This window comes from Gorilla gorilla, chromosome 11, assembly GCF_029281585.2.
Source record: "Gorilla gorilla gorilla isolate KB3781 chromosome 11, NHGRI_mGorGor1-v2.1_pri, whole genome shotgun sequence".
Lineage (NCBI taxonomy): Eukaryota > Metazoa > Chordata > Mammalia > Primates > Hominidae > Gorilla > Gorilla gorilla.
This window is the reverse complement of record NC_073235.2, coordinates 135665153-135679655: the sequence shown is the minus strand read 5'-3', so window position 1 is coordinate 135679655 and position 14503 is coordinate 135665153. Positions and strand designations below refer to the sequence as shown.

Genomic DNA, 14503 nt, shown 5'->3' with positions numbered 1-14503 from the left:
GCCCTGAGCACCCCTACCCTAGGAGGTCTTTGTGGGGAGGGAGGTGGGGTTTGTTCCTGTTGTATCCCCCTTTTCCTATGAAAAGTGTCCTCGTTCAGATGATATGCTATATGGTCACCCCAGAGGGAGGTAACCATTCTGTTTCTCCAGCCCATGGTGGGGTGGCCATGGGATGGGGGGACCTTATTCTTCCACCACGGCCATACATCATTCCATCAGAAAGGCCACTAATGCACTCACTAGACTTGATCGCCAGTGATGGCAAGGTTTGTCGCCTTGGGGATCAACCTTGCCCATGTCTAAACTTACCATTGTGAGACCTTGCACCAGCCGACAACCCTTTCTCATCTTCCGAGACTTTCTTTTCCTGTCTAGACATTTACGGTCCCTCTCAATGCTTTCCTGGAATTCTCTCACTATTTCTGCTACCCTTTTTCTCTGGAATTATTTAAGAAGTATTTATTTGAATGTAGTTTTGCAAGCCACTTTAAACATTTCCCCCAAAAGTGCCTCTTACGAATAATGTAAACAAACGGCAATTACAAAATGATACATGAATGCCTCCAAATTGCAGAGATTAAGCTGTAATTTTCAGTGGCGAAGATGTGGATACCAGGATGTGCAGATTATCCCATGTTTCATCAAATTCGAATGGGAGTGGAGTTCCACAGTCTGAATAGAATACTTAGCCTGATGACTAACTGAAAATTGTTTTCTATCTATTCTAAAGCACTCAAACCAGTGAAGCTTGGGAAAGTCATTGACCTCCAGTCGTTCTGCTGAGAAACAGCTGGCTCTATTTCCATGGAGACCAGGGAATCTGAAGATTTGGAAAAGACCTGGAGGAAATCAGCAAGTGATCAAAGGAACACTGATAATGAACCAGCCAAGGTGAAACCTGAGTTACTCCCAGAAAAAGAGGAGACTTCTCAAGCTGACCAGGATATCCAAGACAAAGATCCTCATTGCCACATCCCAATTAAGAGAAATTCCATCTTCAATCGCTCCATAAGGCGCAAAAGCAAAGCCAAGGCCAGAGACACCCCAGAACGGAACGCCAGCTGCCTGGCAGGTGAGTATCAGGGACAGCTGTCACGGCTGTTCCCTTACATCCAACTGGAGTCATCAGTGCTGAAAGGTCCTCATTAAATGAGAAAGGATAAGTGGCATCGAAAAGTACCAAGGACAGTTTCAACAGGGTAGTGCATTTTAAAACCATTATCTAAAGAATCCAAATTCCTCCACTATGATGACGTGTGTACTTAGGAGAAAGGGTTGACCCAAATTAGACAATTAGACTGGCTTCTACTGAAAAGAGATTTCTTGTTCTAGAACTCAGCAAAACACCCCCCGCTGTACATGCATTCTAGGAGGGAGACTTAGAGCCATCCACATTACGGGTCATCTGAGAACATGAATTGTCTCAGTGATGAGGTTCTGTCCTGTTCTCTCACTGTGACTGCCATAGCCAAAGCTTCTGCTGCTCTGAAAATAAATGAGATTAAAATCTTGGGAATAGATTTGCAGCAAGACTTCTTAATCTTTTACACCAATGCCTAGCACATTTTATCTGCTCAAAATATATGTATTGAGCAGAATAAAGTTCAGAAAACTTTACAAATGGGGTGTTGGTGCTACAGACTCTTTTCCTTGTGATGTGCTCCTGTGGTTGACAGGCAGCCTGCTGGGGGTGCAGAATGTGTGACAGTTTCCCAGCCCGGGAGGCACAGCAGCTGCCACCAGACTATATATGCTACCCTGAGTGTGCCAGAGTGGCAACCCCTGCTAAATCCAGAGACTTCATCAGTGCATTCAAAAACATTCATTAAACCCTGTATTGGGTAGCTGTTTGCCACACGTTAAACTCCCCTCAAAATATAGAGACTTAAAACAACAATATTTATTATTTCTCATGATTCTGGGGGTTGGTTTAGTGGTTGCTGTGTCTGGGCCAGTTTACCTAACCCCTGCAGTCAGCTGGTGGCTCTTCTGGGTTTGGAAGGTGGAGGACAGCCTCACTCATCTCTCTGGTGGTCTGTGAACTGGGACTGCCTGCCTCTGCTCCACGTGGTCTCTCATCCCCCAGCAGGCTGGCCCAGGCTTATGCACATGGCAGTCGGGTTCTGAGAGAGCAAGAGCAGAAGCTGCCCAGCATCTTGAGGCCTAGACGGAGACTCAGACCTTGCATAGTCCCTTGCACCATGTTCTGTCAGTCAAACCAGCCCACAGGGCCAGCCCAGACCAAAGGGGTTGGGGAAATTGACTTCACCACTCCACGGTGGTAGAATCTGTGGCTGTTGCCATCCACCACAAACACTAACAAAATCATGTATCAAGCGCTGAGTTAAGCAAGAAAAATACAATGATTGAAATACTATCGTCGTGGAAGCTCAACTTTTCCATATGTTTGAAATTTCCCGTATACTAAAAGTTAAAAGCACATTCTCACACACGAGGAAGCTGGGGTCTCTGCCTTTGAGGAACCCACAATATTGTAACGATGTCATTTTAATGCAAGCCATGTGTGAAAGTTTACAGGAGAGATAAAGGCAAAGCATTAGACCCTTCTGCTGGGGTTAGGAAGGGGCTTCCCAAAGAAGATGATATTTCAGATGAGTCTTGACAAATGGGTAAGGACGGCCGGGTGCAGTGGCTCACGCCTATAATCCCAGCACTTTGGGAGGCCGAGGTAGGCAGATCATCTGAGGTCAGGGGTTCGAGACCAGCCTGGCCAACATGGTGAAACTCCGTCTCTACTAAAAATACAAAAATTAGCCGGGCATGGTGGTGCATGCTTGTAATCCCAGCTACCCAGGAAGCTGAGGCAGGAAAATCGCTTGAACCCAGGAGGCAGAGGTTTCAGTGAACCAAAACCATGCCACTGCACCCCAGCCTGGGCAAAAGAGTAAGACTCCATCTCAAAAAAAAAAAAAAAAAAAAAAAAAAAAGGATAAGGACATGGCTGGGGAGAAAGTGGGAGCAGACTTGGTTGATTTCATGCAGGTACCCGGTGGCTGTGCTAGTTTGCTAGGCAGGCATTTCGAGGGTATTCTTACCATACCCATTTTACAGATCAAAAAATAAACAACTAAGGCCCACAGAGACTGAGCCACTTACCCAGAATCACACAGCTATTGTGTGGTACAGACTGAGCTAGAGTTCAGATCCTTCTGGCTCCAAAGCCTGTGTAGATGGAGAAGGGGGTTACAGTAGCGCCATCCAACAGACATATGCTGCAAGCCACATACATCATTTTAAATTTTCCAGTGGCCACATTTAAAAAGTACAAATAAATGGGTGAAATTAATTTTAACAATGCATTTTATTAACCCAGCAGATGCAAAAGTTACCATTTTATCCTGTAGTTAATAATCAACATAAAAAATATCAATGAAATAGTTTACATTCCTTTTTTTTGCATGAAGTCTTTGAAATCTGTTGAGTATTTTATATTTGCAGCCCCTCTCAATTCGCATGCCAAATCTTCATTGGAAATACTTGATCTGGATTTAGATTGCATAAAATGTACAGTCAGAAAAGTGGATTTACATACCCAAATTGATCCAAATACCCTTAAAAGTTTCCCAACAACTGAATCAATATGTTTGTACTTTTAAATGTAAATTACATTAAATAAAATGAGAAATTCCCCTCCTCAGCCACATTTGCCAGCCACATTTCAAGTGCACAATAGCCACACGTGGCTAGCGGCCACCCTGTTGGACAGGGCAGGGGTGGGGCATTGTAAGCAGACAGAAAAGCAGCTGCAGCTGCCAAGGTTGGGGGTCAGGGAAGTCTTTCAGGGTTGCAAGAAAAGGAAGGCGTAGGGCTGTGTCTGGGATGAAGCTGGGGAGGGAAAGAGGGCTGCTGGGGAAAGAGCCTCGAGTTTGTGACCTCCCCAAGCTGAGCCAAGGATGCTGACACCAGATAGACAGAACAGTGCCATCCCCAAAGGTGGCCTTTATGTCCAGCCATAAATGTTTTCATCAGATTTGCAGGGGTTGTTTGTTTGTTTGAGATGGAGTCTCGCTCTGTCACCCAGGCTGGAGTGCAGTGGTGCAAGCTCAGCTCACTGCAGCCTCCACTTCCTGGGTTCAAGCGATTCTCCTGCCTCAGCCTCCCAAGTAACCGGGACCACAGGTGCCTGCCACCATGCCCAGCTAATTTTTGTATTTTTGGTAGAGACAGGCTTTCACCATGTTGGCCAGGCTGGTTTCAAACTCCTGACCTCAAGGGATCCGCCCACCTCGGCCTCCCAAAGTGCTGGGATTACAGGCGTGAGCCACCGCGCCTGGCCTTACAGTTTTATTTTTACAGTGACTCCTTCATGTCACCTCCTTGGAGCGAATTCTTTTAACTGCTCAGTACTTCCTGATCCAAGAATCCAAGGAGAAAATGTCCTGCTTGACCTACATGGTGAGAAAGAGCACGGGGTAAGGGCTGGGGAAGAGAAGGAGCAGACAAAATGGGCTACTGGGTCACTCCACAGCCACCAAAGAAGCTCACGATCTGGAGTCACCATGTGTGATTTGGGTCTGGAAGGTGTGGGACATTCTCTGTTTCATCTGCAAAATGAGTACCCCTTCAAAATCACAGCAGATCATTGCCTAAAAATCCCACCCCCGGGTGAGCAGACTTTCTGGGGGAGGCTAACTGGACTTATTATTTCATATTGATTAGGACTTGGGAATTGTTAGATGCTAAAAAAATTGGCAAGTTGCCAATGATTTTTGACCAGTAGAAATAACACCAATCATTATGGATTTATTGCCCTGTAAACATTAGCCAGGTTTGTATTCTTATTTCCAATATCTTTTTTTCCACTGACTACGTATGTATGTTTATGTATATGTAAATGTATATGAAGTTGCTTAAATCATCATTATAATTTTCTTTTTTTTTTTCACCCAGGCTGGAGTGCAGTGGCACGATCTCAGCTCACTGCAACCTCCGCCTACTAGGTTCAAGCAATTCTTCTGCCTCAGCCTCCCAGGTAGCTTGGATCACAGGCATCCGCTACCACACCCGGCTAATTTTTGTATTTTTAGTAGAGACGGGGTTTCACCATGTTGGCTATCCTGACCTCAGGTGATCCGCCCGCCTTGGCCTCCCAAAGCGCTGGGATTACAGGTGTGAACCACCGCACCCGGCCCATAATTATAATTTTCATAGGGATGGCATCCCAGGCCATCTGACACAGCATGAGGTGTGACAAACTCCCCTTCAGGGAGTGAGGGGAGGGACACCCCTTCCCACTCTGCTTCCTCCACCTTCTAGCGTGACTGCTGCTACTGTCCTAGGCTTACAGAGAATTGCCTGAAAAGGGTTGATCTGTATCTTCTAACTTGCTCCATTTCTGAATTGTCACAGATTCACAGGACAATGGAAAATCTGTAAATGAGCCCCTGACCTTGAGTATCCCCTGGAGCAGAATGCCTCCTTGCAGAACAGCAATGCAGACAGACCCAGGAGCCCAGGAAATGAGGTAAGAGATGGCAGATCATGAGGAATGCTGGTCTGGGAAAGATGCATCAGAGGTCATTGCTGCCAAGACTTGACATGGTTAAAAGGGTGTCATGTTAAAAAAATAATAATAACTTTTGGTTGCCCATGCTAAAAAAATAAATAAATAAAAACTCCATAATTTTTTAAAAAACTATTGTTTTGTACAGTAATTTTTTAAAAAAATATTTCTGGGCAGTGATGTGGTCTTGCTATGTTACCCAGGCTGGCCTCAAACTCCTGGGCTCTAACGATTCTCCAGCCTCAGCCTCCCAAAGAGCTGGGATTACAGGCACAAGTAACAAAAAAACTATTGTTACTCCTCTGTCACAAAACTAGGAAATTTTAAATACTACATATATTAAGAAATAGAATAGAAAAATCACAGCCCGGCATGGTGGCTCACACCTGTAATCTCAGCACTTTGGGAGGCCGAGGCAGGCAGATCACTTGAGGCCAGGAGTTTGAGACCAGCCTGGCCAACATGGCGAAACTCTGTCTCTACTAAAAATACAAAAAACAAATTAGCCAGGTGTGGTGGCACTCGCCTGTAATCCCAGCTACTCGGGAGGCTGAGGGAAGAGAATTGATTGAACCCGGGATGTGGAGGTTGCAGTGAGGTGAGATAGAGCCACTGCACTCCAGTCCTGGTGATGGAGTGGGACTGTTTCAAAAAAATGAAGGAAGAAGGGGAGGGAGGGAGGGAGGGAGGGAGGAAGGAAGGAAGGAAGGAAGGAAGGAAGGAAGGAAGGAAGGAAGGAAGGAAGGAAGGAAGGAAGGGGAGGGAGGGAGGGAGGGAGAGATAGTTCACTGTATCTTGGCCAGGCAGAGCAGCTCGTGCCTGTAATCCCAGCTCTTTGGGAGGCTGAGGCCAGAAGATCGTTTGAGCCCAGGAGTTTGAGGCCAGCCTGGATAACATAGCAAGACCCCATAAAAAAAAAAAAAAATCACTGTACTACTACCACCACCCAGAGAGGTTTTATTATGTTGCAAATGCATCCTTCCTTTTCATAAAATGACATCTTACTATAAAATATTCTCCAGTATGACTGGATTGTGATTTATTAATTATGCTCCTATTGTTGGGTTTTGGGTATTGTATCAGTCAGTACCGAATTCAGTTGCTTATTTTAAAACATAGCACAGCTTAACACGGCAGAGATTTATTTGGCTGTTGTGTGAAAGAAGTCTAGAGGGTCGTGACCGTGGCTCCTTCATGCCTGCATGGACCCAGGCTCCTTCTAGCTTTCTACTCTGTCACCTGTCAAGGTGACTGCCAAAGCTCCAGCCATCACAGCCACAGTTCAGGTGGAGGGAAAGAGAAAAGCCAGCAAGGGAAGGGCACGGCACCAGCCAGGTCTGCCCTGCTCTTAAGGAGATTCCCTGAAGCCCACGCAACCATTGCTGCTGATATCTTATTGGCCAAAACTGGGTCACATGGCCACCTCCACCAGCAAGGGAGGCTGGGAAATGGGTGTGTCATTTAAAAGCAGGTCTGGGCCAGGCGCGGTGGCTCATGCCTATAATCCAGCACTTTGGAAGACTGAGGCGGGTGGATCACTTGAGGTCAGGAGTTCGAGACCAGCCTATCCAACATGGTGAAACCCCATCTCTACTAAAATATACAAAAATTAGCCACATGTGATGGTGCATGCCTGTAGTCCAGTGACTTGGGAGGCTGAGGCAGGAGAATCCCTTGAATCCAGAAGGTGGAGATTGCAGTAAGCCAAGATCACGCCATTGCACTCCAGCCTGCATGACAGAGCGAGACTCCGTCTCAAAAAATAAAATAAAATAAAATAAAAGCCAGGTCTGGGCGAGGTGCAGTGGCTCACTTCTGTAATCCCAGCACTTTGGGAAGCCGAGGTGGGCAGATCACCTGAGGTTAGGAGTTCGAGACCAGCCTGACCAACATAGAGAAACCCCATCTCTACTAAAAATACAAAATTAGCCAGGCATGGTGGCACATACCTGTAATCCCAGCTACTCAGGAGGCTGAGGCAGGAGAATTGCTTGAACCCGGGAGGCAGAGATTGCGGTAAGCAGAGATCACACCATTGCACTCCAGCCTGGGCAACAAGAGCGAAACTTCGTCTCAAAAAAAAAAAAAAAAAAAAGCCAGGTCTGTTTCTGCCCTCAGCAAATGGGTTCCATCAGTGAGGAAGAAGGGGCAGTGGATACAGGGAAGGCAACAGCAATCTCTGACCCAAGACAGTTTCAAACTTTTGCTGTTTTGTAAGCCACACTATGATAAATATCACTGTGGCAAAACCTAATGCCCAGCCCTCATTATTTCTTTAAGCTAAATTCCTAGAAGCTTCACAATCTCTACAAATCCCTGGATGGCTACAGGGAAACTGTATTCCCTGTATCTGCACTGGGGAATTGTGAACCACGCAACAGAGCAGAATCCTAGGACAAGGTGGGGAAGCAACACTTCCTTCCTGAGGTTGCTTTGCCCATTGATCCTTGATCACACACACACACACACACACACACACCCCTATTTTATTTACATGTAATTAGATATTATGGGTGGATTAGGCTGTTCTTGCATTGCTATGAAAAAATACCTGAGGCTGGGTAATTTACAAGAAAAGAGGTTTGCACTTTGGGAGGAAGAGGTAGGAGGATCACATGAGGTCAGGAGTTCAAGACTAGCCTGGCCAATATGACAAAACCCTGTCTCTTCTAAAAATACAAAAATAAGTCCGGGATGGTAGTACATGCCTGTAATCCCAGCTACTTGGGAGGCTGAGGCATGAGAATTGCTTGAATCCAGGAGGCGGAGGTTGCAGTGAGCTGAGATCATGCCACTGCACACCAGCCTGGGCGACAGAGTGAGACTCTGTCTCAAAAAATAATAATAATAATGAAGAAAAGAAGTTTGATTGGCTCACAGCTCTGCAGGCTATACAGGAAATATGGCAGCATCTGCTTCTGTGGAGGCCTCAGGAAGCTTCTGATCCTGGTAGAAGGCAAAAGGAGAGCAGGTGTCTCACACGGCAGGAGCAGGGGCAAGGGAGCGGGGTGAGAGGTGCCACACACTTTTAAACATCCAGATCTCGTGAGAACTCACTATCACGAAGACAGCACAAAGACATGAGGGATCCGCCCCTATGATCCAAACACCTCCCACCAGGCCCCACCTCAGGCTTTGGGGATTACATTTAACATGAGATTTGGGTGGGGACAAAAATACAAACTATAGCCATGGACAATTGTTTCCTGCTGTCTCTGATGTGGCTTAAGCCCCAAGAGCCAAGAACAACACTGTAAATATCTGACCATCTACCTGGGACACAACAGAGACAGTGAAGCCACCTTAGCTCCTCACCCACCACCCCTACCCTCACTGGAGGGTATCAACAGAAGAGAGAGTAAAAGTAACTGACAACCGGGACCCAACACCAGAGCAAGAGTCCAAGGGGCCAAGAAAGGGCCCTGGGAGTAAAGAGAGAAGGAGTCTCAGCACAGTGGCTCTCTGCCAATTGGTACATAAAAATGTTTTAACACAAATATTTCTGCATTTTAACACTAGATGAAAGGGGGAGTGACGGGGCTGGCTACTGGGTTTTGTTTGGGGGGAGTTGTCAGGGTGCTGTGAGTTTCCTACCCTTCCCCATGGGAGCCTTTCCCCTTAAGTTAAATGAGGAGGGCTTCAAGGGATCTACTTGGAAATCTCTGGAATCTGGGGGACAGGCACCTTGTTCACACCCGGAAACATCTAGCGCTGAACTGGCTGAAGCAGCCTGCAAGGGGAGGAGGGCCAGAGCTGAGCAGGGATTGGGGAAGCATTTACACCGAAGGCAAGGCAGAGAGGCATGATTTCTCAGAGCTAAGTGTGGGTCTCCAGGAAGAGAGCCAGCTGTGAACTGATTTGAAAAGGAGTCTGCCCAAGAGCACTTCCTGCTGGAGTCGCGGCTTAAGAGCTTTGCACATGCCAAGGGATTGTGGTCAGAGACCTCCCGGGAGGCATGTCTAAGGACCCCCACAGGGCCCCACTCTGAGAGCCCAAACAGCAGCTGGGGGGTGGGGAGAATATGGAGCAAGAGGTAGGGACTTTGGCTGTGGCAGGGTCTGCACCTGGAGAGGGAGAAGCAGACAGTCAGGAAATCGCTTTGGGCTGCTCTCTTTAATACCCAGCGAAAGAGACCATTTGCTTATAACTTCCAAGTAGCCAGCAAAGCTTTGCATGTGGCCTGCTGAGGTTTCATACAAGACCCATGCCGGTGGTGCCAACCTACAGAGCAGGGTGAAGTGGGGAATCTGGAGGAAGAAATGAGCCCCTTCCTGTTTGTACACCAAGTCCAGCTTGCCCATGAACCTGTGCCCCCTTCTGTCTTGGTGGCTTAGTAAGCACAGTGGTTTTGGTGAGCACATTGATGTTGACTGCCTCCAAAGCAGGAACCGCCAGCTCCACTGTGCCACATGTCGCTATTACATTCTCTGAGCTGGATCTCCATGGCGAGATAAGTCATGATACACCTGCTGTGGAGACATTTTCTAGACAAAAGCCTCCGATGAGCTGTCAGGTTCAGAGGGCTTTGAGTTATTGCTTTTAAAGGTAAAGTCCAAAATATGCATTTCTCCTGGGCATGCTACATTGACCATGGGTGAGCCCTTCCATCTAATGGAAGCTTGTCTGATGTGAGACTCCCGGGGTCCTCACCCATTCTCTGTCATTTGCTCCCAGCTTCACTTGCTCCATAGCATTCTGAGTCAGGTCTGTCATCCACATAACTGAATCCCTGCTCTTGCCCACATCTCTGTGTCACTGTCTTCTCATACTGGGTCCCTGATGCAAAGTGTCGCGGCTGATTTTGAACATCTCTGGTTCAGTTTCCATAGTCACCTTCCCAATTTCTTTATCCATTCCTGTTGAAGTCTATTTTGCTCTCATACGGCGAAATCATTCTCTGTCTCCTTGCTTGATTTGTGCATAGAAAAGCAGGTTTCATGATCTAAATTTAGCAGAGGAAAAATACCAACAGCAACGGCAACAACAAAAACCCCTACATGGCACAAAGACTGGTAACAATTAAAGAGAGACTACAGCATTTATCTCGGAAAAGCCCCAAATATTTCATCTCCCTGGTTTGTTTTTGGAATCGTCGCTGTCGTTAGTGTATTCATAAAGGTGATTTAAGTAATGCTTTATTGAAGGTCATCTTACATTACAATAAAATATTCAGATCTTGGGTCTGTAGCTTGATGAATTTTTACACAGGTACTACACCTCCTTGACCATGAACTGGACCAAGATATAGAACATTTCCATTGCCCCAAGAGGGCCCCTCAGGGCCCGTTTTCAAGTCAATATCCAACTCTCAGACGTAACCATCTTCTAACATCTATCACCATCAGACTGGTTTTGTTGGTTCACACAACAAATGGGATCACACAGGGTGTACTCTACAGTGTCTGACTTCTGTTGCTCAACATAATATTTTTGAAATTCATCAATATATGTGTACCAGATTGTTCTTTTTGTTCTTTTATTTTATTTTATTTTATTTTTGAGACAGAGTCTCACTCTTTCGCCCAGGCTGGAGTACAGTGGCACAATCTCAGTTCATTGCAACCTCCACCTCCCAGGTTCAAGTGATTCTCCTGCCTCCGGAATAGGTGGGATTACAGGCACCTGTCACTACACCCAGCTATTTTTTGTATTTTTAGTAGAGACAGGTGTTTCACCATATTGGCCAGGCTGGTCTTGAACTCCTGACCTCAAGTGATCTGCCTGCCTCAGCCTCCCAAAATGTTGGGATTACAGGTGCAAGCCACCACGCCCGGCCCAAATTATTCTTTTTTATTGCTGAGAGGTATTGCCACAATTTGCTTATCCACCCTTCTGTTGATGGATATTTGAATTGTTTCCAGTTTTCAGCCATTATGAATAAAGTTGCTATGAACCTCCTTAGACAATTCTTTTTGTGGATGTATGTACTCATTTCTCTGGGGTGTATACCCAGGAGTGGACTTGCTAGGTTTTAGGATAGGTGTACATTTAAATTTATTAAAAACAGGCAAATAATTTCTCAAAATGGTTGTACTGTTTTACACTCCCACCAGCAAGGCGTCAAGGTTCCAGTTGCTCCAGATCCTTGCCAACTCTTGGAATTGTCGGTCTTTGTAATTGTATCTGTCTTACTATATTGTGGTTTCTCACTATGGTTTTAATTTGCAATTTCCTGATAACTAAGGATGTGGAACACCTTTTCATATGTTTATTGGCCATTCATGGTGCCTGTTTAAGATGCATAACCATTTTTTATTTTTTATTATATTTTTAATTTGTAGGAGTTCTCTATATATCTTGAACACAAGTCTTTGCTCACATATGTGTACTGTAAATATTTTTTACTGGCCTGTGACTTACTTGTCTTTTTTTTTTTTTTTTTTTTTTTTTGAGATGGAGTCTCTCTCTGTCACCCAGGCTGGAGTGCAGTGGCACGATCTTGGCTCACTGCAACCTCGCCTCCCAGGTTCAAGCAATTCTCCTGCCTCAGCCTCCCAAGTTGCTGGAATTACAGACTCCTGCCACCATGCCCAGCTAATTTTTATATTTTTAGTACAGACAGGGTTTCACCATATTGGCCAGGCTGGTCTCGAACTCCTGACCTCAGGTGATCTGCCTGCCTCGGCCTCCCAAAGGGCTGGGATTACAGACATGAGCCACCGTGCCCAGCCAAGTTTCTTGTCTTTTAATGAGCAGAAATTTTTAATTTTGATGAAGACTAAGTTAGAAATTTTTTTATTGTTTGTCCTTTTATATCCTAAGAAATAGTTGACCACTTCGAACTCATGAAGATACTCTGCTACGTTTTCTCATAGAAGTTTTAGACTCTTCATTTTCACATTTGGGTCTATGGTCCATATAGATTTCTAGTTGCTCTTGCACTGTTTATTGAGAAAGCTTTCTGTTCCATCAATGAGCTGCATTGGTACTTTTTTCAAAAGTCCAATGACCGTAGACATGTGGGTCTATTTCTGAACTTTTATTCTGTTTCATTGATCTAATTTTCTATCTTTATGCCACTACCATAGTGTCTTAAATACTGTTGCTTTATGCTTCATCTTAAAATCTGGTAGTGTAAACCCTCCTACTTTGTTCTTATTAAATATAGTCTTGACTATTTTAAATCTTTTGCATTTCTGTACAAATTTTGGAATCGGTTTGTCAATTTCTACCAAAAAAATCAGCTAGAATTTCAGTTGAAATTGTATTGTCTCTACAGATAAATTTCAGGTTTAATGCATACGTTAACTAGCTTGACTTAGTCATTCCACAAGGTATGTATATTTCAAAACAACATATTGTATACAATATATACAATTTTTGTCAATTTTTTAAAAAAATTAAGGGATCATTGACACCTGAATATTGGCAACTTAAATTGTTCAAACTATGAACATGTCCTAATCTTTCATTGATGTAGATATTCTTTAAATCAATCCAGCAATGATTTGTAGTTTTTAATGTAAAGGTTTTACACATATTTTAAATAAATTTGTTCATAGGTATTTCATCTTTTTTATCCTATTTTAAATGCCTATGTTTTCTAATTTCATTTTTCAGTCATTTTTTGGTAGTATGTAAAAATAAAATTAATTTTTGCATGTTCACCTAGTATCCTGTTATCTTAATAAATTCGCTTATTAGTTCTTTTTGAGATGGAGTCTCACTCTGTTACCCAGGCTAGAGTGCAGTGGCACCATCTCAGCCCCCTTCAACCTCCACTTCCTGGGCTCAAGTGATTCTCCTGCCTCAGCTTCCCAAGTAGCTGGGATTACAGGTGCCCACCACCACACCTGGCTAATTTTTGTTGTTGTTGTTGTATTTTTAGTAGAGACAGGGTTCCACCATGTTGACCAGGCTGGTCTTGAACGCCTGATCTCAAGTGGTCCTCCCACCTCAGCCTCCCAAAGTGCTGGGATCACAGGCATGAGCCACTGCACCCAGCCATATTTCTTTCTTTTCAATAGTCATGACTTCTATTTGTTTCTCTTGCCTTATTGCATTGGCAAGGACTTCAATCATAGTGCTGAATAGAAGCAGTGAGAGTAGACATGCTTGTCTTATTTCCTGGCCAAGGCTGCTTTGATGACAAAGATCAGAAGCCTACCCGAATTTGCTCAAGTAAAAGAGGGATATTGTAAGGATACCGGATCCTGGAGACTCCAGGTAGAAGAGATGAAGCCCATCTTTCCATCTTTATAAGAATGAAGAAGCCATCAAAAACCAGAGCCGCTTTATCCTTTTCTTGGGGGCCATGAGGCCCCCTCCTCCCTGTTTCTCTCTGTGGACTGCTCTGTTGTCCTGCTTCTCTGCTTTTCAGCTTGCACTTGACATAAATGGCAGTCATTGCCACAGTGACCATTCATCTCAGCTGGCCACACAGCCACTGGGGACTCTTTTCTGTGTCTCTTAGAGAAAAGGAATTTCTAAGGAAATAATCTGGTTGGGAGCCCAAGGCGGGCAGATCACGAGGTCAGGAGATCGAGACCATCCTGGCTAACATGGTGAAACCCCGTCTTTACTAAAAAAAATACAAAAATTAGCTGGGCGTGGTGGCGGGCGCCTGTAGTCCCAGCTACTCGGGAGGCTGAGGCAGGAGGATGGCGTGAACCCAGGAGGCGGAGCTTGCAGTGAGCAGAGATCGCGCCACTGCACTCCAGCCTGGGCGACAGAGCGAGACTCCATCTCAAAAAATAAAAAATAAAAAATAAAATAATCTGGTTGACCATCCTTGGGTCAGGTGTTTATCTCTGGCTCAAACAGCTAAAAGAGCAGGCAGCAGGATTAATGGGGCCATTCCCACCTCATCAGTGGGAGCTGTGCTTGGGAGAAGTTTTAAATATGTGAAGGCGAGCCAGGCAACCCCAAACATATATAGTGTAGTTAGAGTCTGAGTCTCACACACAAGAGACTGCCAAAAGGGACTTGGGTGAGGTAAGAGCAGAGAATGGAGATAAGAACAGTGGGGGCTAGAGGCAG

At 45.1% G+C, this 14503-nt stretch overlaps 1 protein-coding gene across 1 annotated transcript in view; it reads left to right on the top strand.

The window, feature by feature from the left end:
• The window catches only part of NGEF (neuronal guanine nucleotide exchange factor), a 133516-nt gene that overhangs the window by 37984 nt on the left and 81029 nt on the right, over positions 1-14503 (top strand). The window contains exons 2-3 of the mRNA XM_004033366.5: positions 731-1072; positions 5371-5485. Of these exons, the coding sequence (XP_004033414.2) occupies positions 805-1072; positions 5371-5485 (383 nt within the window). The 5' untranslated portion in view covers positions 731-804. The remainder of the gene's footprint in view (positions 1-730; positions 1073-5370; positions 5486-14503) is intronic.